At 50.7% G+C, this 23,449-nt stretch overlaps 1 protein-coding gene across 13 annotated transcripts in view; it reads left to right on the plus strand.

The window, feature by feature from the left end:
• The window catches only part of EHMT1 (euchromatic histone lysine methyltransferase 1), a 116,677-nt gene that overhangs the window by 40,910 nt on the left and 52,318 nt on the right, over positions 1 to 23,449 (plus strand). For 8 of the 13 annotated variants that reach the window (XM_042052289.1, XM_042052295.1, XM_042052293.1 and 5 more), the window contains exon 2: positions 12,426 to 12,513. In XM_042052289.1, coding sequence (XP_041908223.1) covers positions 12,426 to 12,513 — 88 coding nt within the window. Of the gene's footprint in view, positions 1 to 2,786; positions 3,078 to 6,575; positions 6,750 to 8,756; positions 8,780 to 9,564; positions 9,587 to 12,425; positions 12,514 to 23,449 lie in introns of those variants that run through there. The other 5 variants (XM_042052287.1, XM_042052292.1, XM_042052294.1 and 2 more) reach the window with 5 other exon arrangements.

Genomic DNA, 23,449 nt, shown 5'->3' on the forward strand with positions numbered 1-23,449 from the left:
AAGGAACATTTGAATAGCTTGTGGTGGAGCTGGAGAATGGTTTATAGCAGTGCAGAAACAATCGGGATTCCTGCAGAAATGCTCATCTCATACCCAAAGTCCCTTCAGCTTGTTGTGCTTTTGGGATTGCTTCCGAGGAGGCTGAAAGGGAGCATCAGATTTGATCAGCTGGAGGGTCTGCAAGAAGAGGAGCCTGATGGAAAAAAGGAAGTAAGGAAAACCCTCTGTATTTTGCAGAGCTAAATATTGTTCTTCCTATAAAAAGAAAAACCTCCCTTTGCCTCCCACTTTGGCTTCCCCTGCAAGGGAGCTGTGAAAATGCTGGACTTAATGGTGTCATTAAGCAAGAGCCCTGAGGAACCCGGTGTCCTTTGTGAAGGGAGGTGTTTGTGCTGCTCCCTTCCTCCTGAAAATGTGGAATTTCTGAAAGGGATGTTCGAGCCTTCCATCAGAGAAGGGAGGCCAGAGAGACGTGGAGTGAAAATACCCTGTAATCTGTGGGCCCTGTGAGGAATGTTTGGAAAGGGGGGTGTCAGGCATGGTGGGAAGGCTGCTGGAGAGCACTTGGGTTAAATAAAGGGCACAGCTTCTCGGGGCACGGGCCTGTTCTCATCCTCCATCAGCAGCAAAACCTCTTCCACAGCCAGCCTGGAGATGGGTGTGTGACTGCTAGTGTGCAGCACCTGACCCCTGCCAAGGGGGGACAAGGGGGTCCCAGGCAGAAGGCCCCTCTCCCACAGCCAATGGCTGTGCCCTGGGAGCTTCTTGCTCCTTTTGGATGACATAAATGTCAGGTTTCACTGACTGACACCCAGGCATTCCCTGTGGCAGAGATGCTGCTACAACGCCGATCGATTGCTTTACTCAAGTTGGTTGTTGAAGCATCTGCAGTGCCCTGACGAGCTCTGCTTTTTCCTTTTTGTTTCTAAACAGTGTTTAGTGCTTTCAAGGATGGCCATGAGATGTGAAAAGCGTCTCTGGTAGCATCTGCTCTCAGTGTATATTTAACCTCAGCAGTGAAAACATGTCTGGTGTGGAGATGCAGTGGGGAGGCTGCGGCTGTGCCGCCGTTCTCGGAAAGGGAATGTTGACTGTGGTGGATCATTGACACTGCCTTTGTTAATATCTTCGTTTCTATTTCTGGGTTTTTAATGAAAGCTTGGTAATTTCATGCTGCAAGGAAGGGCAGCACGTCAACTGTTTTAAAACCATCTTTGGTTTGAAGTACAGTAATCTTTCGATGCGGTGGATAATGCAACTTCTCTCTGAATAGCCAGGGTTTGTTGCTTTTGTTTGGGGATTTTTGAATTTGTCTTTAAATGAGTTACCTCTATACCTCTCAGCGGCTGAGAGAAAGGCCAGGAAAATCTCATTTTGTGTATATTAAAACTTAAGATTCACATCAAACAAAAACCCAGTGGGTGAAGGAGTGATCCTTTCTTTATACTGTCACCTCAAATACTCCTTGCCTATGAATTTCAATCATCTCGATTTAGCCTTGTGTGTTTTAACTGTTTAGTAGTGAAACTTCTCCAGAGTGTGGAGAGGAAAACAACATCCTCATAGCCGAGGGAGATCTGTAGCAGCTCTTTGCTGCTTTCATTATTGCAGCTCTGCAAATGTGCCTGGCCACGGTGGTGAAAGAGCTGCTGGGACTGGAGGAAACGTGGCTTGTGGATGTTTCCAGCCTGGCAGAGCTGGCCATGGCTTTGTGCTGTGCTGAGGCCTGGACTCGTCTGGTGCTGGGGCAGGGCAGACACCATCCCCGGGCTCCTCCAAACCTCCCTATGGATTTGGATGGCTTCTCCCTCCCTACAGTGCAGGCTGCTCCCTGCCCTCCCCAGCTCACTGTCACATGTTGCACTCCACTCGTCTTCACTTTAGTTTCTGCTCTTAAAGAGAACTCTGTCTCTTAAGGAGGACGCTCTCCTGTGCTCTCCTCTTTTGGAAAGCTGTTTTTCCTTTGGCCAGGAGCATGCGGGTGGTGCCACGGGGCCATGTCGGAGTTTCCTTTTCCTTCTGGCCTCTTCCCCGAGGTTGCCGGCCGCCCTCCCCCTGCTCGGGGGGAGGTTCTCCAGCCTGACACCCGGCTCCAGCAGCCTCCTGCTCCTGCCTTCGATAAATGCCAGTCTTCCTTGAATCCCTTCCAGCCGAGCTCTGCTTACAGATGTTCCTGCGAGCTGCTCTGGCAGTTTTACTGGGAGCCTGAGCAGATATGAAGGTTGCCAAGAGTTTATGCTTAATGGTGAAGTGGAACAGAGTCAAACTACTTTTATTTTGAAGTTAAAATTTCTTCTGTTATCTTGCTGGCTGGGCCAGCAGTATCGTAGGGTTTGACATAGGTTGATCTTAGAGCTCCTGCACCTTGAAGTGAACTATCCCTTCATTAGGGTGAGGATGAGGATGGATCCATGAAGATGTCCCTTCATTCCATTCCCCCCCTGCTTTTCCATGACTGTGTTTGAGATACCCTTTTAAAGTCAGTTGTACCAGGTCAGGTTATTAATCCCCAAAGTGAAAATGATCTCCCTTTCAGATCAGCAGTTCGGATCTCGAAGACACTGTCTTGGACACTGCTCACTGCATCAGTTTAACCCATGTGCCTTCATCCCAGCTCTCAGAGGTCAGGGGCTTTGTTAAGCACAACAAAATCAGCCCGGGGACATCCCCAAGCCACTCACATCCCTCTGTGTCCCTCCTGCCTCTCCTTTTCCCACGGGCAAGTGCTACTCTTGAAGGCCACGGGACAGCACTCTGGTTTAAAAAGCTTTCTCTTTTTTTCAGGCGAGTGATCAGTTTTGAGGCCTGGCGCCCTGTCAGAAAGTTGACAGATGATCTGCATTACCGGTGCGTCCCCGGGATGCCCGGGATAATCGCGCTCCAATGGACGCCCTGGAGCCGGCAGGTTCTCTGTGAAATGGCTGCAGTGGAGGGAGCAGTGAAATGGGCTCTTCTGGGCATGCTCACTCTGTAGAGGGAGCTTTATCACATGAGCAGAAACTGAATCACTGCTCATGAGGATCTGGAATATGCAACTCTTGGAGTCTTCACCAGAAGAAGACAACAGCTGCCCGCAGGTACCGCAGGGTCCGTCCACCTCCCGTGCCTGGTGAGGCCCTGGCAGGGCAGGCTGTGTCCTGCCGGGCAAGGAGAAGCCTTGGAGAGGAGGAGCAGAGGCCGGGGAAGCATGGCCGGGGTTATTTGTTCATTTGTTTGGATATTCCTGCGCTCTGCTGCCCCGTGCGCGGGAGGGCAGGCGGGCTGGGATGCTCCATCCTGCTGGGATGGCTGTTCCAGGGGCTGTGCCGTGGGCTCCGAGGGGCCTCAGCACCCGGCATCGCCCCGGGAAACCTCGGGCTTTGTTCCCTCGTGCCTTTCGTTTGTCTCCTGGGGTGGGGAGGCTTGCTTGGGGTTGGTGTGGTTTTGGGCTTTTTTTTGGGTATTTTTAGGGTTTGTTTGTGCTTTTAAAGTGTGAAGTTTCTGGAAAATTCTCCAAGGAGCCCTCCCTGCTTGTAGCTCTTAGAAGAAAAAGGAGCAAAGCTTTGGGTGTCCGAGCTGCTCGAAGACTGATCTTCTGAAGGGGAGGAGAGGGCCTGTGGCCACATGGCACCTCCTCACTGTGTCTCTTGACAGCCTCTGCCTATGGCTCACTTGGGTGGAGGCCAGAGCCAACAAAATTTTACCAGGAAGAAACAATCCTTTTTATTTTCGGGTGACTTCCTCCCCTCTCTTCTTCTTTTTTTTTTTTTTTTTTTTTCCCTTTTCTTCATAGTAGCAATCCAAGGAAACAGCTGATTAAAAGGAAACATCCCCGGTTGATTTCATGGCAGGAGGTCCATGTCTGCAACATATTTTAAAATCCAGCCCCCTGGTTTTGCCCTTGGGAAATTTTTTTTTTTTTTTTGCCCTGTGATTTGTGTTAGTGCAAGAACTCTGTTGGCTGCCACAGACCTTGGTGAGATTTGGGATGGACACAGAAGGTCCCAGGGCCGTGGAAGGCACGGACACCCCTGCAAAACACTGGCCTGAGCTTGCTGTGCTCCAGGGAGACCCTCAAAGCTGCAGTGCAGACACAATATTGAATTTTCAAGCAAGGAGCAAGATGTGAAGATGGCATTTAAAAGATTAGGAAGCTTACACAGGACAATCTGTGATACCTGATCTAAATATCTATCGTGTCTCCACTGAACTATAAATGTGCTCGTTGTTCATCATCCAGAAGAAAAGGAAAAGGCATCAGAAGTCACGAGGAGAGAGATGAGATTTCTCTTTAACAGTGAAGAGCTGAGGCCTTGACCTGCTGCCTGAGCAGCTCCACCCAGGGAGAAAATGGGCTTTAGGCTTGATGAAGGCTGAGGAGACAGCCAAAAACCCGCTGAGGTGTGTGAGGTGTGCTCCTGTGTGGTGGTGACCACGGTGACATCTGTGTGGCACCGGCTGAAAGCACCCAACGCTCCGTCCCTGCCGGCTGGGGCCCTTTGGAAGCGTCTGCAGGGACGCAGAAAAGCCTGACCTACTTTGGAGGGAAGAGAGCAGCTGAGGTCTGGGCTTGGCACTGCTTCTCAGCAAGGGTTAAGAGCCCAAAGTGGGGCCTTTGGGTCTTGGTTTTGTTCCGTTTCATGTATTTAACTGACTGTGCAGTGCCAGCATGAGCTCTTGCCCTTGTCCCAGAACATGTTTGGGTAGAACTGGCTCTGTGGCACACACGGGGCATATTCCTGCTGCTCAGCCTCTGTGGGACCAGCCCTGGGCAGGGGGCAGAGGCAGCTCCATGGTCTGGCTCCCCTGAGCTCTCCCATGTGGTGCCATCTCCTAAGGAAAGAGGATTGTGTGCACCTCATGCAATGGCAGCGAGTTGTTTTATTCAGGTAAACAAGGAGTTTTAAGGAGCTTCACTCTCCTGGCCAGCTGGTTTGGGGGAGGGCTGGCTTGATTCCTGCTGCTCCTCTTTGTTTTCCTTTTGCTGCTTTTCCCTGAAGTTTTTCCTTCTCGCCTTCCCGCTCCTGGAGCTGAGAGTGGTCGAGGAATGGCCGCAGCAGGAGAGTGACCGTGTGTTGGGGTCAGCCCAAAGGCTTAGGGCACTGATGGCGTGTGCTCCCTGCTTGCAAGCCTTGGAGGACCATATGTTCCTGCAGTGACATGGAATGTCAGTGATTTGGAAACGAATCCCTGAGTTTATAATCCTTAACTCCCATTTTCAGCCAGTTATTTTCTCTGACTCCTCTGAATTCAGAGTTTTGACACCAGCCCCTCTTTGCAGACCCTTGTGGCCCCTCGTGTTTCCAGTGGGATTTGTCCCTCTTGTGCCCGTGTGAGCTCCTTGGTCCCTCGGGTGGAGGATACGTGTCTGGCTTTGCTGTAGGGTGGTGTTGGTCCTGGAGGGGGGCAGCGTGCCAGGATTTACAGTAGTCAGGAACGGAGCAGGAGCGAAGCTCTCAAACTGTACGAGCTAATTGGAAAGTATCCATTAAAAAAAAAAAAAAAGAAAAGGAAAATATAGAAGGGGAGAAAATGTTGAGCAATCTTTTAAAAAATGTCCTGGACTCCAACACAACAGCTTGCATCTCCCAAACCAGGTGATTTATTTATGTTTTTCCTTCAGTCCCCATCAGGAGGGGGAAGGACGTGGAGAAGGGTTGAGGCAGTGGGGGTTAAGAAGGTCTGACATGCAAGTGTCCTCCCTGCAATGCTGCCATACTGTGCCCAAGCAGCACAGTGCCTCTTGCAAAGGAAGCTTTTCACAACTTGTCCTTGTTCCAAGGATGAGGAAACCTCCAGCTCTTCTGGCATTTTCTCTCTGTCGTAAGTCAGAGCTGCTTTCACCTGTGAAGTATGATCAGCACAGACGGGGAGAGGGCTGGAACGGAGTGGGGCTCTGAGCAACCTTGCAAGGCTTTTCATGGAGTTCTTGGTGTTAAATGAGGAACATTTCCCCTCCTCCTCTCCTCGTTTTCCTGTGTGCCTGCAAAAATACTCTGGTTTGCATTTAAAGGAGAAAACTGTATGTGCTGGGACTAAGCCAACTTGTTTATTTAAGGGAAATACCATATTTCCAACCCCTTCTCTCACAGAGGAAGGCTCAGCAGAGGATGGCAGACTGGGCTGGGGATTACATTTTTAGGTGACATCGAAGCACAGTTGTGATTCGAAGAAGCTAAAAATCATGGCTGGCATTCTGCATCGAGCCCTGCGAGTTCCTCCTCCCCACAGCCCCCACAGGGGTTAACCTCTCCCTCCAAAGCAGGTGGATTTTCACCTAAATCAAGGAGGAAAAAAAGGAGAAAAAAGAAACAAAACCCACCAGAATAAACAACAAACCCACCACCATCACCCCCCAGGCTTCTACTTGTCCAAGGTTTCGCAGTTTGCCTTCCCCCAAGGGGGTGTTTGTGGCGGGGGCCGGGGCGCTGGGCAGGGACACGGGCCCTGTGTCCCTGTCAAAAGATGGCAGGTCCGTGTGTCCGTAAACAATGCGGTTATGAAATGGCAGCGCGGCCGCGCTGAGCATGCTCGGGAGCTGCCTGTAGGGGGAGGCGAGCCAGAAAGATGATCTAATTCCGTGCAATTCTTGGGATTGAAGGAAAAGACCAGGCTCCACTCTTAATGACAGAGCAGAAAAACCAGGCCCCACGCCGGGGACGAAGCCCGTAGGCCATGGAGGAGAGGGTGTGAGGATCTCCCACCTCCAGGACTTCGGGTGCTGGGCAGCGCTGTGTCGCTTTCTCGCCCTCCAGCAGAGTAAGGCCTTGGTGAGGTTTTGCTGTAGTTATTAGAGGGACAGGCCCGAGGGTGCAAGTTTTATGATTATGATTATTTTCATTATTATTTGTCTTTTTTCCCCCCCTTCTCTCCGTCCGCTTTCCCGGCTCGCAGGCACTGCTGTCTCGCTGCTTGGCCGCTCCACAGCCGGAGGTGACCCAGGTGGAGGTGGTGTGGGCAGCTCAGCCTTGTGGTCCCACAGGAACCCACGAGGGGCTTTCCCTCCTCTGCTGCCCCATGTGCCCTTTGGCTGGGCACTGTGGGGATGGGCAGGGGGACAGGGACCCGCTCCGCTGGCTGTGGTGCTTTTGGGTGGGAGGAAGAGGAGAGTGGAGGCTGAAGAGGTACCTGAGCCCCATTGATGGGGATGAGCTGCCTCCCAGCTCCCCTGCCCTGGACTGCTGGATTCTGCTTGCTCCAGGCTCCTCTTGGTGCTCTGGTTTTGTCCTGGCTCAGCCAGTTCCTGGGGACTGGGTGTTTCTGAAATGGCTGGTTTGCTTTTGCTAGAGATAGTGATGAATCTTGGTCTCCATTTTAGGGTTTTCTTCCCCCCCCTCCCCTTCTGGGGGCTAGGAGAAGGCAGGCAGCAGCTGGACTCCTTGCTACCCTCAGCCCATGGAAGGAGGGGACGCCTTTGTCTGCTCTGGATTTACATTTGCCTGCACACACAAGTTGCACTGGCTTTAACTCTACTGGGATGCAGCTAGATGGGCCTGGAAGCAGTGAGGAAGTGTAAATCGATCTCCCCTTTCCAGGAGGGCACGGGCTCTGCAGACCCCCCCTGCCTGAAGCCTGCACGCCGTCGTGGAATGCCTTGCCTTGGGAGAAGTCACTTTAAGTCCTGTTGTGTTTCGTGCACGTGTCTCCGTGTTCCCAGCTGTTGCATGCAGGGACTTGCACCTCTTTCTGTGCTTCCCCCCTTCTCGGGGAGTTGACGTGTGCGGCTGGAATAGGAGAGAGGACATGGGGGTTGAGAAGGAAATGTTTCTTTTCTATGGAGAAGAGTCTGGATGAAAGGATTTCAGGAGACAAAAGCATGGCAAAGAATTTGATTTGGGAGCAAACTTCAGGCTGAGGGCAGTGCTTGTTGTGAGCTGCAGATAAAATTCCATGTTCACATGATTGCATGAGGCTTATAAGGAAGTGGCCTTAGCCTGAAAAAAAGGAGCTTTGAAACTGGTGACTGCTTTGTAGGTGCTGGTGGTTGTGTTTCTTTCCTTCTCCAGATCAAATGCTTCTGTTGTTTCTAATGACAGGCCCGTGGTCAGCGTCCCCACGAGCCTTGAGCCCAGGCCTTGCCCAAGCACAGTGGCGAGATCTGAAATGAGCAGCCTCCCCATGCCTACAAAAGAAACACTCTCTTTCTACAAACATTCTCTTAATCATTACTTCCTATATAATTAACTACAAAATGTTTGTCTTCTCTTCAAGGCAAAGGTTATTATGAGCAGGCTGGTTTGGGTTGTGTTATTTTTATTTATTTTTTTTTTAGGAGAAGGAGGGAAAAAATGAGTGAATAAGAATCTGCTGCTGCTGGGGTTGCATCATTTGTTGAGAGATTTGCCTGTGCCTTGCTCCGGCGTTGCTGCAGCCCTCGTTTTCCTGGCTGGTGGGAGCTTTCCCTGGGGCTGTGTCCTGAGTGGGGTCTGGTGTCACCTCAGAGGGGTTGGTGACCAGCTGGAGGCTTCCAGGCAGGATCAGTGCTGGCCATCCTGCAGAGGTGTTGGTGCATCCGCTGCCCCGGATGGGAACGGGCACTTTGAGGGGTCTCCTGCTCCCAGCCCTCTTCCAGATGGACCTGCTGTGTGTGCACGGCTCTGCTCACAGCAACGCTGCTGCCGAGCCTCAGGTTCCCAGACCGTTGATTTTTAAGACATAAAAAAAAAAAAAAAAAAAAAAAAAAAAAAAAAAAGACCCTGGTGAAGGTAGACATCTTGGCACCTCAGCCTGCGCTCCTTCCCGGGCTGCCGGGAGAGCAGAGAGCTCGGGCTCATGATGTAACTCTGCTCCCTTGGGCTTGGTAAGCTGCAATATGTTGGAGTTTTGCTGTGCATGTGTTGTCTTTGCCTATAAAACCTGTTTGGACCTTTGCGAAGGGCACCCGGATGGCTGATGAAAATGCCATGGAGAGGAGGCTGTGAAAGCTCTTTCTGTGTTTCCCAGCTTTGTTCTTTTTCTTTTCTTTCTTTTCCCCTTTCTTTTTTTTTTTTCCCCCTTGGTGGGCTTTTTTTGCTTTTTGGTTTTTGTTTGTTTTGTTTTAAAGGCACCACTGTAGTTTGTAGTCATCATCTGTTTGGAAATGCTGCAGAGCCTTTCCATGGCCGGTCTGACCTGTCTTCCATCCCCTCCAAAGACCTCATGGAGGAGAGGAAGCTTGTTTTCTTGTAAACAGAGGCAGAGAGGAAAAAACTAAACCAGCAGTAGCCCCTCTGCTTGGCTCCTCATGGCTCTTAAAGCCCTTTCAAAGACCCAATCAGTCTTTCTTCAGATGCACTAATTTTTTCTACCCTTTGAAACCTAAAAATTAAGGGTTGGGGGGGGGCAAGAACGCTTCGTGGCTGGTGGTGTGTGCTCTTTATGGAGGTTCTCCAGCCACGGATGGTTAATAATCAGTGTGGGGTGGGCGAGGGAATGGAGGCAGACGGCTGCGGGAAAGGGGGAAAGGAGGAAAAAAATAAATGGAGCGAGTGAGACTTTTATTGTGAAGCAGCGTGTGCTTGGCAGTTGGCTTTGTTGGGACTGCTGCAAGAGCAGACATTTCTCGGCGGGGAGGGTGGGTATAGGATTTCCCTGCCAATCGGGAGCGGACGGATGGGGCATGGGGAGGGTGAGCAGAAAGGGAAGTTTGCTCTGGATTTAAGGGAGGGGAGGGCAAAAAAACCCAACACACACACACACATACACACAAAAGCTGGAGGTATTGACACTGGCGGTGAAGTTGGTGCTAAGTTGGCTGGGTGGAGCTGGGCGGGAATGAATGGTCCTGGGTGCCCCGTGGGTGCCCCTCGGTGCTGGGCGCATCTGCCGGGTGCTGATGGAGCAAGGACGGGAGAGCGCTGGCCTGGGGGGACGAGGCTTCGAGTGCTTCGCAGGGGTTTCCTGTAGCTTCCTTCTGATCAAAAAATGCTTCAAAATTCACAGTTGGCTTTTTATTTTGTTTTTTAATTATTATTTTATTTTCTACCTCGATGCCGAGTTTTTGTTGGGAAGTTGTAACGTTGTCACCTCTGATTTGTCTCTGAGATAGGAAGCAGGAGAGCCTGTGAGATGCCACCTCAGCCAGCCTTGCCTTGGCACCCAGCTTTTGTTCTCTTAAAGGACAAAAGTGGTGGTTTCTCGCTTGGAGTTGGGAATTCTGCTTTGAGAGCTGGGCAGGCAGCTCTGAGCTCCTGGTGACTGCAGTGAGGAGGGAGGGTGGTCAAGGTCTGATTGACTCCAGGGTTCCTGCAGTGGCTTTTCTTCATGGGCGAGCAGCAGCAACGCCTCTGTGGAAGGGAGAGTGTGGGCGATGTGTGGAGTGAGGGTAGTGCTTAGAAAATGCAGAAAAGCTTAGGCTCAGATGGCTAAGAATGGCCTCTGGAAATCCTGGGGCTTCTTGTATGAGTCAGTGTAGTAGCAGGAATATCAAGACCTCTCCTTGTTGCAACAAAGGTTGGGAAAACAAACTGGTCCCTGTTAGACTGACTGAGGCTCTTTATTTGCTGCTGGTGCCTGTGGCGAGGGCCTGGGTGCCCCTGGCTGTGGTGGGAGCCAGGGGTGCCCTTGAGCACTCAGAGCTCTCTTTGCTCAAGTCTTGCAGCAGGATAGTCCATGAGAAAAACCGAGGTTACTCCCAGTTTACAAGAGGTCTGGCTAGAGGAGAGGTAGGGTTTACAAGCTCATGTTTGCAGCAAGGATATATATTACTGGCTCAGCAAAGAAATAAATAAAACAGCTGCTCAATGCTCAGACTTTGGGCTGTGTTTTATGATCATTTCTCAATGGAAACTGTTGGCCAGTGTCTGCTGAAGGTAGGTTCTGTGTCAGGCTGGGCTGAGCTGAGCTTTCTGATGCTCACAGCAGCTTTTTGGTCTGTGACTGGAGATCTGAAGGTGCTGTGCTTGGAACACAAATTCCTGGTGCTGAGAGCACTGAGATGGGGCTGGGTTTGTGTCTGATTGTGCTCGGGGCAGGCTGGGGACAGGCAGGGACGGGCAGCCACCCACAGCCTCTGTCCTGTGCTGCAGGATCCATCCTTGAAGTGCTCTTAGCTCCAGGCCTGGCAGGTGGTGGAGGCTTTCCCAGGAATCTCTCTCCCTCCTTCCTTTAGCGTGTGTCTCCTTGCCATGGTGGCATTTGGGCGCAGGACAGGGCAGTCCCGCAGGGATTTGGGGCTGGATGAGCCCTGCGTGGGGCTGGGGGCTGCTCTGGCAGCACTGAGTTCACAAACCTGGCAGGGTGGCTGGTGACTGAAACAGCAGCACCAAAGCCCTGCTCCCCTGCCAGCCCTGGACAACCCCGCATGGGCATGGGCGAGCTGCTGTGGGAAGGTTTGGGAGCTGCCACGCCGGGCTCCGTGCGTGTCTCATCCCCCTCACTTGCTTGAAGGGAGGTGGGCAGGTTGTTTTTCTTTCTTTATCACCCAGTGTGCTTTAAACCTTGTGATTTGCATGGCTGCAGGCACCATCTGCTCCCCGTGCTGGCCTACAACAGTTGGCTTGACCTGGGCTTATTCTTGTGCCGGCGGCGCCGGCGGCGCACGCTGAACCCGGCACCGACCTCCAGCTCTGCAGGGCACTCCCCATCTCTGCCTCCACACCAGTTCTCTCCTTAAACACAGCTGTGGTGAAGACCCCTTCTAGTTTATTATTTTTGAAATACCGTTTTCCTTCTGGTTTATTTTGGTAGGTTTGGTTGGGTTTTTTTTGTTGTTGTTTGGTCTTGCTACTTCAAAATAGAAGGAGAAAGAGAAGGTACTAAGGCTGCAAACCTGAGCTAACAATGTGATGCCAGGCATGTGAAAGGCAGAGGAGATGAGCAGGTGTTCCCTTTTTACATAAAATTTTTTTAAAAAAAGGAGGGGAAAAGAGAAAAATTGCTTTCTATAGAATTAAAAATAGAGCTCATTAACTTTAATGAACATGGGTGTTATGAATGAGGAGTTAGCTGTAGCTGACTGATGGTTTGTGTTTTGGATGTTCATTTGAATGAGCTGCAAAAAAACCCAACCAAGCCACCAAAAGCACATGGGCTGGAAATGTTGATAAATGAGGTTGTAGTGAGAAGTCTGATAGATCTACCTCCCCCACCCAAAGCCTAGAAACTTTTGGGGGAGTCAGAGTCACCTTCTCGAGATGCCTTCCATGCAGATGGACTCAGCTGGATTCCCAGGCACGTTGTACTGGGAAAATCTGTCTGGCTGCATCCAACCCAGAGCTGGGAGGTGCCAGCCCTGGGCACAGCCCGCAGCCCCTGTGCTCCTTGGGCTGTCAGCCGGGGCCAGCCTTGCCGTGTTTTATCTGTGACCTGTGCCTTGGTGGCAGCTTCCTGACAGCCTTATTTTGCAGAGGGAGGTTTGGCCGTGCTGTAAACAGGATGTGTCCATGATTGTCTCTTCTTTTGAATGCAACGTGTGTCTGAGCACTGAGCTCAACCCTGATATTGCTGTTTTTTCTGCCCCACCACAGCGAGCAGTGCTGAGTAAGGGAGAGCCAAGGAAAGACGGCTGCATGAAGACTGAGCTGCTGAAAGACATCACCAACAACAAAGAGGAAGGTGAGCACCTGCCCTGGTTTGAGAGTCAGAGCTGGCTCGTGAGGTGGGCACGTGATGGGGACATAAGTGGGGGCTTGGAGCTGTGCTCAGTCCCCCCAGCACCTCAGGTGTGCTTCCACAAACACAGGCTCCCTTCTCCTGTGTTTATTCTCAGCAGGGCTCTTCCACTGAGGATGCAGATTTGCTTTTCAGTCCATCCCTCACCACTCCCCTGAAGGAGATCTAATTTTCACTTCTGCTTTGCTGTGAAGTGCACAGGAGTTACTTTGAACTTCCTGTGTGTGACTGGTTTTAGCTGAACTCTGATCCCTTCCCATGCTGACCTTTTCCTCCCTCTAGGAATGTTGACTTTCTGTTTTGCTGTGGGTTTCTCTGTCACTGCAGAGCAACCCCAATGGCTGCAGGGTGGCTGGAGGGGTCAGGCACCCTACACCTTGTGGCTCCTGTGTGGGTTCTGCAGCTTTCACTGTGCAGGATGCAGCACAGGTTCATTTGACAAAGTCTTTTCCTGCAGGGTTGTCTGTGAGTTACATGCACACAAATCTAAGGGCTTAATAAATGTGTCAGTGGGATTAGGGAAAAAAACCCCACCACCCTTTATCTCTCCCCCAACTCCCTCCTTTCTTTCCATGGTTTTGTTATTCCTGGACTAGTTACTTCTCGTAGCTCTTCAGGGATTTGGTGTATTTTTGTTCTCCTTTCCGTAATAGAGCATTAGGAAAGCACTGAACTGGCCCCATCGAAATCCCTGCTCTTATCTAGAAGCAAAATTTTGGACTTAACTCTGTTGTGTGTGAGTACAGCATTGCTTTTTCTTTCTTTTCTGTCCAGCATAATGTTTTGTCAAGCTGCTCTAGTTAGAAAGTAAAGCTCAGAGGAAGCAGGAATACTGAATGCTGTGTCAGGTGCTTGGATATTAACTGGAAGCACAGGAATCCTGCTGCCAACAGTGGTGGCATAGGGACCTCTGGTCTGGGCAGAGCAGAGACAAAAGTCTGAGGTGTCAGGAGGTGTCAGTGGGAGGTTGTGTTGCTCTGGGGGAGACTCACTTTGATCCCATGCCTTGCTTAGCTCAGGACTATAAAGCTTGTTTGTGTAGCTCTTGGCTGATCCTAAGGTGTCAAGAGTCTGTGGAGGTAAAAAACCCCAAAGGAGGGTGGGAAGAGACATTTCTGTGCCTCTTGGCTGATTTTGACTTGGAGCAAATGCTGTGTCAGAAGGAAGCTGGGAACCCTCCTGTGCAAGAACAGCATCGAGACTTCACAAGGTGCTGAAATTCCAGCCACTCCAGTTCATTGTCCAGCTCTGTTCCCAGGGAAAGGAGGCTCCTAAATGTGAGCTGGGTGGTCTCCATTCTTCTGGAGCGTTCAGAATGGGTCCTCCCTCCCCAGGCACAGTACATGTGTCACAGACCATGGTGTGTGTGGTGCAGTTCTGGGACGTTGTCCCTCCTGCCCTGGCTCCCCAGCTGGGATCCTTGGAGGATCATCACCACCAGAACGTCGGTTCACATCCCAAAAGCCTGTTAATGACAGTGTTTAGAGCCGGCACAGAATTCACATTTTTGACTGTTGCATGAACATGAAATCATTCCAGCAGACTTGCAGGATGGCATGGAATAGTTTCTTTGAGCCCAGTTTCCTGGCTCGGGGATGGAGCTGGGATGTGTAGAGGGAGAAGCACCCTGAAGTCTCAGCTTTCTCTCCTCAAGTTTTCTTGAACAGTCACTTCCCTTTGGTAGGAGGATGGTACTGTTTAATATCTTTGTCAGTGGCACAGACTGGTTTCGTTTGGGCTGCTGAGGGTGTGTTTGATGGCAGCCATGGCCTGCAATGTGTGACTGAAACTGCTCTGGATTGTGTTCCCTTTGGGAAAACCCCCTTGGCAGGTAGCCTGTCAATATTAAACCTGGCATCTAAACTTCCAGAGGCTTGAAGCTGCAGATCCAGAGGCTGACTAAAGGTGCTGTTTGGGCTACAGGCTGAGTGTGAATTGCTGTGTTTTCCCCTCTTTTCACTCCCCCCTGACTCAGAAAGGTGCTGATGCTGAGGGGGCAGGTCATTCCCCATTGGAATTGTGCCTCTGAATGGCCTTGCACCAGTTACACCTCTGTACAAACTTCAGCTTTCCCTGAATCCAAGATGAGACAGGAAATTCAGGTAGCTTGAAGCCTTGGCTGATATTTAGGGGTCTGACCCCAAGCAAGGCCTGTCAGCTGCAGTGGTGCCTGTGAGCACTGCCTGGCTCCAGCTCTGGTGAGCATCATCGTGTTGGAGATCTCCATGAAGATCTCCTGTTGCAGGGAGGGCTCCTGCTCTGGTTTCATAGAATCCCAGACTGGTTTGGGTTGGAAGAGACCTTAAAGCTCATCTCATTCCACCTCCTGCCATGGGCAGGGACACCTTCCATAGACCAGGATGCTCCAAGCCCCATCCGGCCCGGCCCTTGTTAATGTGCTGGTTTGAGGCAGTGGACCTTTCCTGGTGGTCCTCAGCCTGTCAACCTTGATTTGGGACATCTCAGCAGCTGGGGATGGGTTGTTGTGTTTGGGATGGGGTGGGTGCTCTCAGGGAGCATCCTGAGGGTGGGAGGCCCTTGGGTGGGCAGTTGTGGTGCTCTGCTCTCTGTTCCTCGAGAGGGAGGTGTTGCAGAAATGCCCTGTGGTTCCCACCGGGGCTGTCCTCTTCTGCCTCCATCCTGATAAAGACAAATAATTGAACTCTAAATGTAATAAATTTGTAGGAATAAGCTCTTTGCATGTTCCAGCACTTTCATTTCCAGTTCTGGGGGTGAGTCCCAGCTTGTGGAAGTTGCTCACTAGGCTCAGTGTCGCTGTCTGTGTAAAATTGCTCAACACAGATAGAAAAAAGCTGTGGATGAGGCTGTTTTGTTGTCGGTGGGAAATGTTCCAGTTCAGTTTTACGTGTGGGTGTGAGCTTAGGTCCGTATTTCCCTTTGACAGGGTGGGGAAGGGGGCAGGGAGATGGGAGATGAGTGGAAAAAAGCTTTTATTAGGCCATATTGTCTTTAGTCTGACTCAGAGAGAAACTATTAAAAAGTGGTTTCTTTGCAAGAATCGCAAGTGAATTCAGCTCTCCTCATGTGCTTCACTCCCAGCTCTGCGTCTCCCTTGACCTTTCAAGGCAAACCACTCCTTTTGTGATTCCCCAAGCCCAGGGATGGAAAGTTCCAGTAAAGCAGCAGCGCAAAGGAGCAGGAATGGGTGTTGGGAATGAAGTTCCCCATTAGCTCCGGTGTTTCTGAGCCTTCACCCAGGGCAGCTGCTTTACAAGAGCCACGGTGCTGGAGCCTAGTGCTGGGTGAGACCTGCACAGTCACTGCTCTCAGATAAACTTCAGCCTGCTTTGAGAGACTGTCAGGGGTTTAAACTCTTGCAGGGGCCTTTTTTTCCCCCTTTTTCTCCCTCTAATTATTGCAGGTAGGAAGCTGCTGTGAGCACGGGAAGTGCTGCTTTCCACTGAGCAGCTGCAGCTTCTGCATGCCCAGGTGCAGGGATGGCAGCTTGAAAGGAGGGAAGGTCTGATCTGCTCTCCTCAGGTACTTGGCACTGGGAGCCCCTGCTGAGGCTGACAGCAGGAGAGCAGGCAGAGCAAAGTGATGCTTCAACATTTGAGATGTTCACCCAGCTGTGCACCCAAGCACTCCCTGGGTTTGGGACTCTTGCTCCAGGAAGGATGCTGGCAGCTCTGGAGCAGGAGCATCCCTTGGGCACAGCTGGGCTTGGGGCCTCGTGGCCAATATTGTTAGCAAAGGGATGAGTGAGTTTCCTGGAGGCTGTTAACCTGCTCTGAGTCATTAAACTGTTGAGCCAGTTTAACTGTTAATGTTCAAAGTGTGTCCTGGGGGCTAGGAGGGCCAAGGGAATACTGGAGGACATTTTGGTGTGGCCAGCAGGTCAGGGGAGATGATCCTTTCGTTCTACTCAGCCTCAGCATCTGGAGTTGTGGGTTCAGTTCTGGTCTCCATGGTTCAAGAAAGACAAGGAGCTGCTGGAGAGGCTCCAGTGGAGGCTACAAAGATGATGAGGGGTCTGGAGCATCTCTCATGTGAGGGGAGACTGCAGGAGCTGGGTCAGGTTAGTGTGGAGCAGAGAAGACTCAGAGGGGATCTGATTAATGCACATAAATATCTCCTGGGGGTGTCAGAGGATGCTGCCAGACTCTGTTCAGTGGTGCCAGTGACAGGACGAGAAGCAATGGCCACAAACTAAACCACAAGAAGTTCCACCTCAGCATGAGGAAGGTAAAAAGAGCCCTGGGACAGGTGCCCAGGGAGCCTGTGGAGCCTCCCTCTCTGGAGATGTTCCAAACCCACCTGGATGTGTTCCTGTGTCACCTGCTTCAGGGAGGAATGACATCTGTGGTCTGGAAACACCTGGACACCACCCACCTTCACAAGGGGTTGGGGGGGAAGAAGAGACCATCAGTAACTCATCCCAGAGAGGAACTTTTGCCTGAAAACATTCATCTGTGTTTCTTGGCTTCAAAGTGCTCAGCTTTTTGGCTTCGATCACAGAATCCCAGAATTCCAGACTGGTTTGGGTTGGAAGGGACCTTAAAGATGATCCAGTTCCAACCCCCTGCCATGGACAGCGATGCCATTCCCTGGGTCAGGCTGCTCAGGACCCCTTCCAGCCTTCAGTGAAAGCTGCTTTCCTTCCCCATGGATTCAGGGTCCCCAGCTGCCACCTCTCTCTGATCTGTGTGGTTTCAGCCCCAACATCTTCATCCTTTTGATGGCAGCTGGGCTCTTCTCTGCTTGGCAGTTTTGCTTTTTGTTTTTGTTAGAGGAGGAAGAGGGGAGGGAACTGCTGTAACACAGGGATTAAAAACAGGTGCATTTCTCACTTTTATCCAGCAGGACAGTTGGGTATTGAATCAAAGTCTGTGGGATCTGCAGTGTTATGAGGATGATCTGCAAAGTGGTTAAGGTGGAACATCTGTGAGATGTGTGTGTAAATACAGCTGTATGCACTGCTTGGACTGCACTCCCAAATCCTGAGCTTTTCCTTTAAGCTCTCTCTGTGCTTAGTTCATTTAAGCTAAGTTCATTTAAGCCCTGTCTTTGATTAAACGTTTCTCTTGCAGCAGCTGAAGCCTCTTGGCTCTGCCAGGGCTCTGTGCTGGGGGCTCTGGAAAGGCATGGAAAATCCCATGGGCAGAGTGTCTTGCCTCCACCAGAGCTCAGCACCAAGATACTCAGAAAAATGTGTAAAAGTTCCAGATCAGATAACAGTGCATTTGTTGGAGAATAATTTTTTATTTCTGTTTCTTCTCTTTCTTTCTCCCTTTTCCCTCAGACCTGGTGGCAGCAGTTTGGCCTGGAGTACAAGGGCTCCTAACGCTTGCATATTTTTCTTATTTTGTCTCACTGAGCAGTGAACTCCAAACTTTAAAAATACATTTAAGCCTTTACATTTTTCAGAACATTGTCAGAATTACACTGAGTTTGGAGTTGATACCTGGCCTGCCCCAGACGGGAAGTTTCTGGTGGGTGATCGTCCCCTTGGGTCCCCACAGAGGTGATGGTGTCCCCTCCAGCTGTGGCCAGGATGGCTGGTGGGGACAGTAACACATCTGTTAGACAGCCTCTGCCCACAGATAAGTTTTGGCAGGCTGGACCCAGCTCTGGCAAGCTCTAGGGCAGGACTGGAGCCAGGTCTGGCTCTGCTGAAAGGGCTGGAAACACCAGCAGGCAAAGACAGCAAAGAAAGGATGTCTGGGCTGGGAGAGCAGAGGTGGGTTTAATTTTACCTAATTTAGGGCTTTTTTTGAAGTTACCATTCTAATTCTGAATTAATCCAGCTTGTTTCTGCTTATCCATGGTAGCAGGCAGGTTGGACATGGTCCAGGCAGGGGTGAGTTTGTCCAAAGATGTCTAAAGTCAGCCTGGGCTGCTTTTGAGCTGTTGGCTTCTCTCCTTTGGTTGCAGCGGTGGCTTAGGGACACCCTGAAGTCTGACACCTAAAATTAGATGAGGTGGTCTCATCCTGTCTTGGCTTCTCTTCACCAGAGTCTGTTTTCTCCAGGGCAATTTTAATTCCATTTTGAATGACTGTGATGTTCTGAGAAGAAAACTTGAGCCTGACCCTTCTGCTTGAGCGTGGGCAGGGCTGGGAGCTCTGCAGTGCTCTCAGGGGGTTGGTAACTCAGAGGAGGGATTTAAATTTATTATTGGGTATTCTTTTTGCCACGTGGAGTCATGGGGATAATGGAATAGCCCAACTTCCTGAGTCTTAAACTGCTTGTGTTTCTAGAACATACCCAGCCCCTAAATGAAGTTTTTACTGAAGTTTGTGCCAACTTGGTGTCAACTTCAAACACCACCAGTAAATCTCTTGGGCACATTACCTGGGTTTTAAATGAATCCAGACTCAGATGGACATTCAGGCAGTGTTGGGGTCCGTGGGAGAAGCTTTTCCTGTTGCATCTGGCACTGGGGATGCCTAAAGGAGCTTTGAAAACACCGGGATGCTTCTAATTAATAAGGTTACACTTCATGGATGCAGGCTAGAGCTTCCTACCTTTTATTTCTTTTTAATTAAAGAAAGGATGGTTGTAGGTTAAAGAGCAGTGAATGAGTGGGAGAGAAAACTGAATGTGGAGAAAACCTCGTTTTGGCCTACTTAGAAGGGATGAGAGCTGTAAAGTCACAAAGTTTTAGAGAAGTACCAACTTTAGTTTTATAATTCCCTTGCATTTGTGGCACAGGAGCAGAAAAGCAGCTGAGCAGCGTTTTCAAGGGGAGAACTCACTGCCACGAGGTGGAGTTGAAATGAGGATTTTAGCAGGTTTTCAGTGAAGCTTCTTTTTGGGAATGGAAAAGGGGGGGATGAAAAGGCCACATCAGGAGGAAGCATTTCTTTAGGTGTCTGGAGCTGCTGAAGAGCTTCTGTGGGCTGCTTCATTCAGTGAATTGTCATTGTGAGGCACCTGCTGGCTCTGGTTTGTGTTCCCATCCCTGTCTGCGGGCCACAGTTCAGCCAGGCTGTAAAATATGTTGAGTTTTGTCTATTCAGCAGTGCTGTGCAGGTGCCCTCGGTGAACCTGAGGCTTGCTGAGCGTGGTCAGACGTGTCCTGTCACATGGGGATGGAGCACACGGAGTGCCAGTGGAGCTGGAGCCAAGCCTGGGATGGCAATTCCTGTTCTCCTCTTACCAGATCAGGTGTTTTGGTTGGGAAAACCAGACCAGCTCACTTGAGTTGGCCACAGAAATTAAGTGATGCAGCTCCTGACATAACTGGTTCTCTGTGGGCAGCTCTTTGACTTGTGTTCAAATTTGGGACAATGGGGTGGTGCTTCTTGCAGGAGCTCAGTGTGTAGAAAACAAAGCCATTCCAAACTATTCATGGATTTTAGTGCTGCCAGAAGAGGGAGTGGGAAAATGGAGAGGATTTTTCCCCAAACAAAGGGAAGGTCCTGCCTGCGGTGTCTCAGACTTGTTGGAGGCTGGAGGGGGACACGGTTTCTCTTCCTATTCTGTCCCTGCCCTCTGCTATGAAGTTCCATCTCTCTGTTTCATCAAATCTCTGCTCACACAGGGTGGGAAGGCTGGTGCCTGTTTATAGGGGACTGATGCCACTTCCACAGTCAGTCAGATTGCATTTCACAATAAGTGAAATAAGTGTGTGTGTGATTTTAATTTTAGCCTCATGGATTTTTCATAAAGCCCGTGATGCTTTCTGGAGTAATGCAGTTACTTTTTCCCCAGGGCAGTGCTCTAATTCACATTGTTTTGGTTGTCTTCATGGCAGGTAGAGCAATTCTTGCCCTCTGCTTATTCAGTTTATCTCATAGTCAGCCACTGAGGTTATTTGACTGCTCTGGTGGGAGAGCACAGTATTTAAATCAACAAATATTGAAGGCTTCATTCAGCCAGGTGCCTAAAGCTGAGCTCTAGAAACCTCCAGCTGTGGTTAGAGATCTTATTTTTTGTTGTTTTGTTTTTATTTTTTTTCCTGGCACTGACTTTGCTGCAATAATTGCTTTAATGGCCTTTTAAAGACACTGAATGCAGAAAGAGAAACAAGAATTGAAAGAATAAAGGCATAGTTGTGGCTCCCTCTGCCCACAGCTTTTCAAATAGTTAAATAAAACAGCGAAAAAAGGAGCACTTTATCTTCTCTCAGAGTTGTAGCTATCAAAACCAAACCCTTGTGCCTCTTTCTGTACACAGGGGGGTCTGGGTGGTGTGAGAGGGAGCAGGTGGAGGTGATAACATCGAATCCTGCTTGGAGAACCTTCAATCACTGCTCCTGCAGGTGGGGTTTGTGTGTCTGTGGGCTCCAGAGAGCACTGGTGAGCGATTTTTGGATGCTTTGGAGCTCTCTCTGGATGCTGTGAGCCAGCAGGGGCCACATGGGAGGCAATCCCAGCCTGGGCTGCCTGGAATTAGGGGGAATGGATCTCTTAGTGCAGGTGTCACATCAGGAGAAATGGCCAGAGCTGATCCCCAGGGAAAAGTGAGTACTCAGGGTTTGAAGAGACTTTCCAGATGTGTCTGGAAAGATGCTTTGTGCCAACATCTGTGGCTTTCAGCTGGAAATCAGAGCATCAGTGGGACTGTCCCCCTCTTAATTGATGAGCAGGATGAGGCTGGAGGGGTCGGATGCTGCAACAGGTCTTTGATACCCCCTGGGCAGAGCCTGGTGGGAGTTCAGCACTGACCATGGGACTGTGTGTCCGTTGGATGCTCCATCTACTGACCAGGCCTAAGAAGGCTTTCAGTTTGCTGGAAATGTCTTTAAATCTCAGATGGGAACCAAAACCCAGGGAGTTTCGGGAATAAAAGATTGAGATACTGGAATGCATCACTTTTAGAATCTAGAGCTGCCAGTGCTGTTTGGGCAGGAATCGTACCCAAATCTTTCAGGTCAACCCAGTGGGAAGGAGGTGTTAAATATCAGGGAAAGGTTCTTCCCCCAGAGGGTGCTGGGCACTGCCCAGGCTCCCCAGGGAATGGGCACGGCCCCGAGGCTGCCAGAGCTGCAGGAGCGTTTGGACAGCGCTGCCAGGGATGCCCAGGGTGGGGCTGTTGGGGGGTCTGGGCAGGGCCAGGAGCTGGGCTGGATGATCCTGGTGGGTCCTTTCCAGCTCGGGATACTCAGTGATTCCATGATTGAAATGGACTAAACAAATGCATTAAAAAAGGGTGGAAAAAGGAGGAGATTTCTTTTTCCCAGTGGAAGTGGAAAGAGAATTTGGGTGGGTTTTGGGAGGAGCTGTTCTGGTGAGCTGTGCAGTGCTGGGTCTCCTCCCTGCTGACCTTTGCAGGGAGCTGCCTGTGCTTGGAGCTCAGCTTTGCAGAGTCAGCCCAGGCATGCTGGGCTTGGCATCCCAGGATCCTGGTGGTCCTTCATGCTTTAGCCTGGCACCAGGTTTTGCCAGGTCAGAAGAGACGTTTGTGAGTCCTATGAGCAGCGGCTGAGGGAGCTGGGAAAGGGGCTCAGCCTGGAGCAGAGGAGGCTCAGGGGGGACCTTGTGGCTCTGCACAAGTCCCTGACAGGAGGGGGCAGCCGGGGGGGGTCGGGCTCTGCTGGCAGGGAACAGGGACAGGAGGAGAGGGAACGGCCTCAGGCTGGGCCAGGGGAGGCTCAGGGTGGACAGCAGCAGGAATTTCTTCCCTGGAATGGGCTGCTCAGGAAGGTTTGGAGTCCCCATCCCTGGAGGTGTCCAAGGAACACCTGGACGTGGCACTCAGTGCTCTGGCCTGGGTGACAAGGTGGGGGTTGGTCACAGGTTGGACTCGATGGTCTTAGAGGTCTTTTCCAACCTAGATTCTGGGATTCAGAATGTTTTCCTCGCCTGTTTGTGCTTCAAGGGCAGTGTGAAATGAGGTGCTGATACCCAGTGGTCTGGCGCTCATCCAGTGTGACTCCAGGCTCTTTGGATCCTGCAGGTGAAAATTGCTTTGGTGGGAGCTGGATTGAATCAATCCCCCCTGCTCTGACAGTTCTTGTGTTTCTTTTCATGACTGTCTGGTCTCTGGAAGGAAAACAAGCCAAGGAATCCCTAACAGCAGGTTGATGTAATCATTGCACTGAGCGTGCCAGTGAATTGTTATCACTCCTGGTTGCCTGGGGAGCTGCTGGTTTGTCGTGTCAGAAACTTTCCTGCCAGTACATGACATTCATAGTCGGATTTTTTTCAGCTTGGATCTGAAATCTTTGATAGGATGAAATCATTGATGGGGGAGCAGGGAAGTGTTTGGAAGGGAAGAAAAAGGAATGTTTTACATGGGCATTGTTGAGCATGAGCTCTGTCAGGCTGTGAAAACCTTGCTGCATTTGAATCATAGAACTATTTTAATCAAGAAATGCATTTACCACGCTTCACTCCTGTGTTTACTCCTGCTGTTACGTCTGAAATGACACCACGAATCCTGGTCCTGTCGTGCTTTGTCATGCTGAAAGAGCCAATTCCCACTGAACAACATTCCCAGGAGAGCTGGGACAGCCAGGGAGTTATTCCTTGTGATGTTCCCTGCAGCAGCAGAGCCCTGATGTGGTCATTTGGCTGCTGGGCTGTGTCTGTGCCACAAAAGCTCACAGGGACAGCTCTACCAGCAAAGCTTTTCCATGTCATTGTGGCTCTGGGAAGGGCTTTGCCAGAGATCAGGATGCAAGATGGGGCAGAGTTTTGTTTGCCAGGCGAGCTGTTGACATATGGTCCAATAAATGCAGTTATTGGAAAAGCCAGATATAATATTTACCTTGAGAAATCCGTTGTTGGGAATAAATGGCAAGTGGGAGTGAGTGCACTGCTGTCACCTGGGCCACCCACCCCAAATGTCACCGTGTGAGGATCCAGGAGGGCCGGGCAGGTGAGTGAGGGAACAACCTGACACTCAGTGCTGTGCTTTAGTTGATGTGGTGGTGGTGGTTGATCCATGGTTGGATGGTCTTGCAGGTCTTT

This window comes from Corvus kubaryi, unplaced genomic scaffold (assembly GCF_017639235.1).
Source record: "Corvus kubaryi isolate FWS band 111438036 unplaced genomic scaffold, C.kubaryi_AGA036_p1.0 78, whole genome shotgun sequence".
Lineage (NCBI taxonomy): Eukaryota > Metazoa > Chordata > Aves > Passeriformes > Corvidae > Corvus > Corvus kubaryi.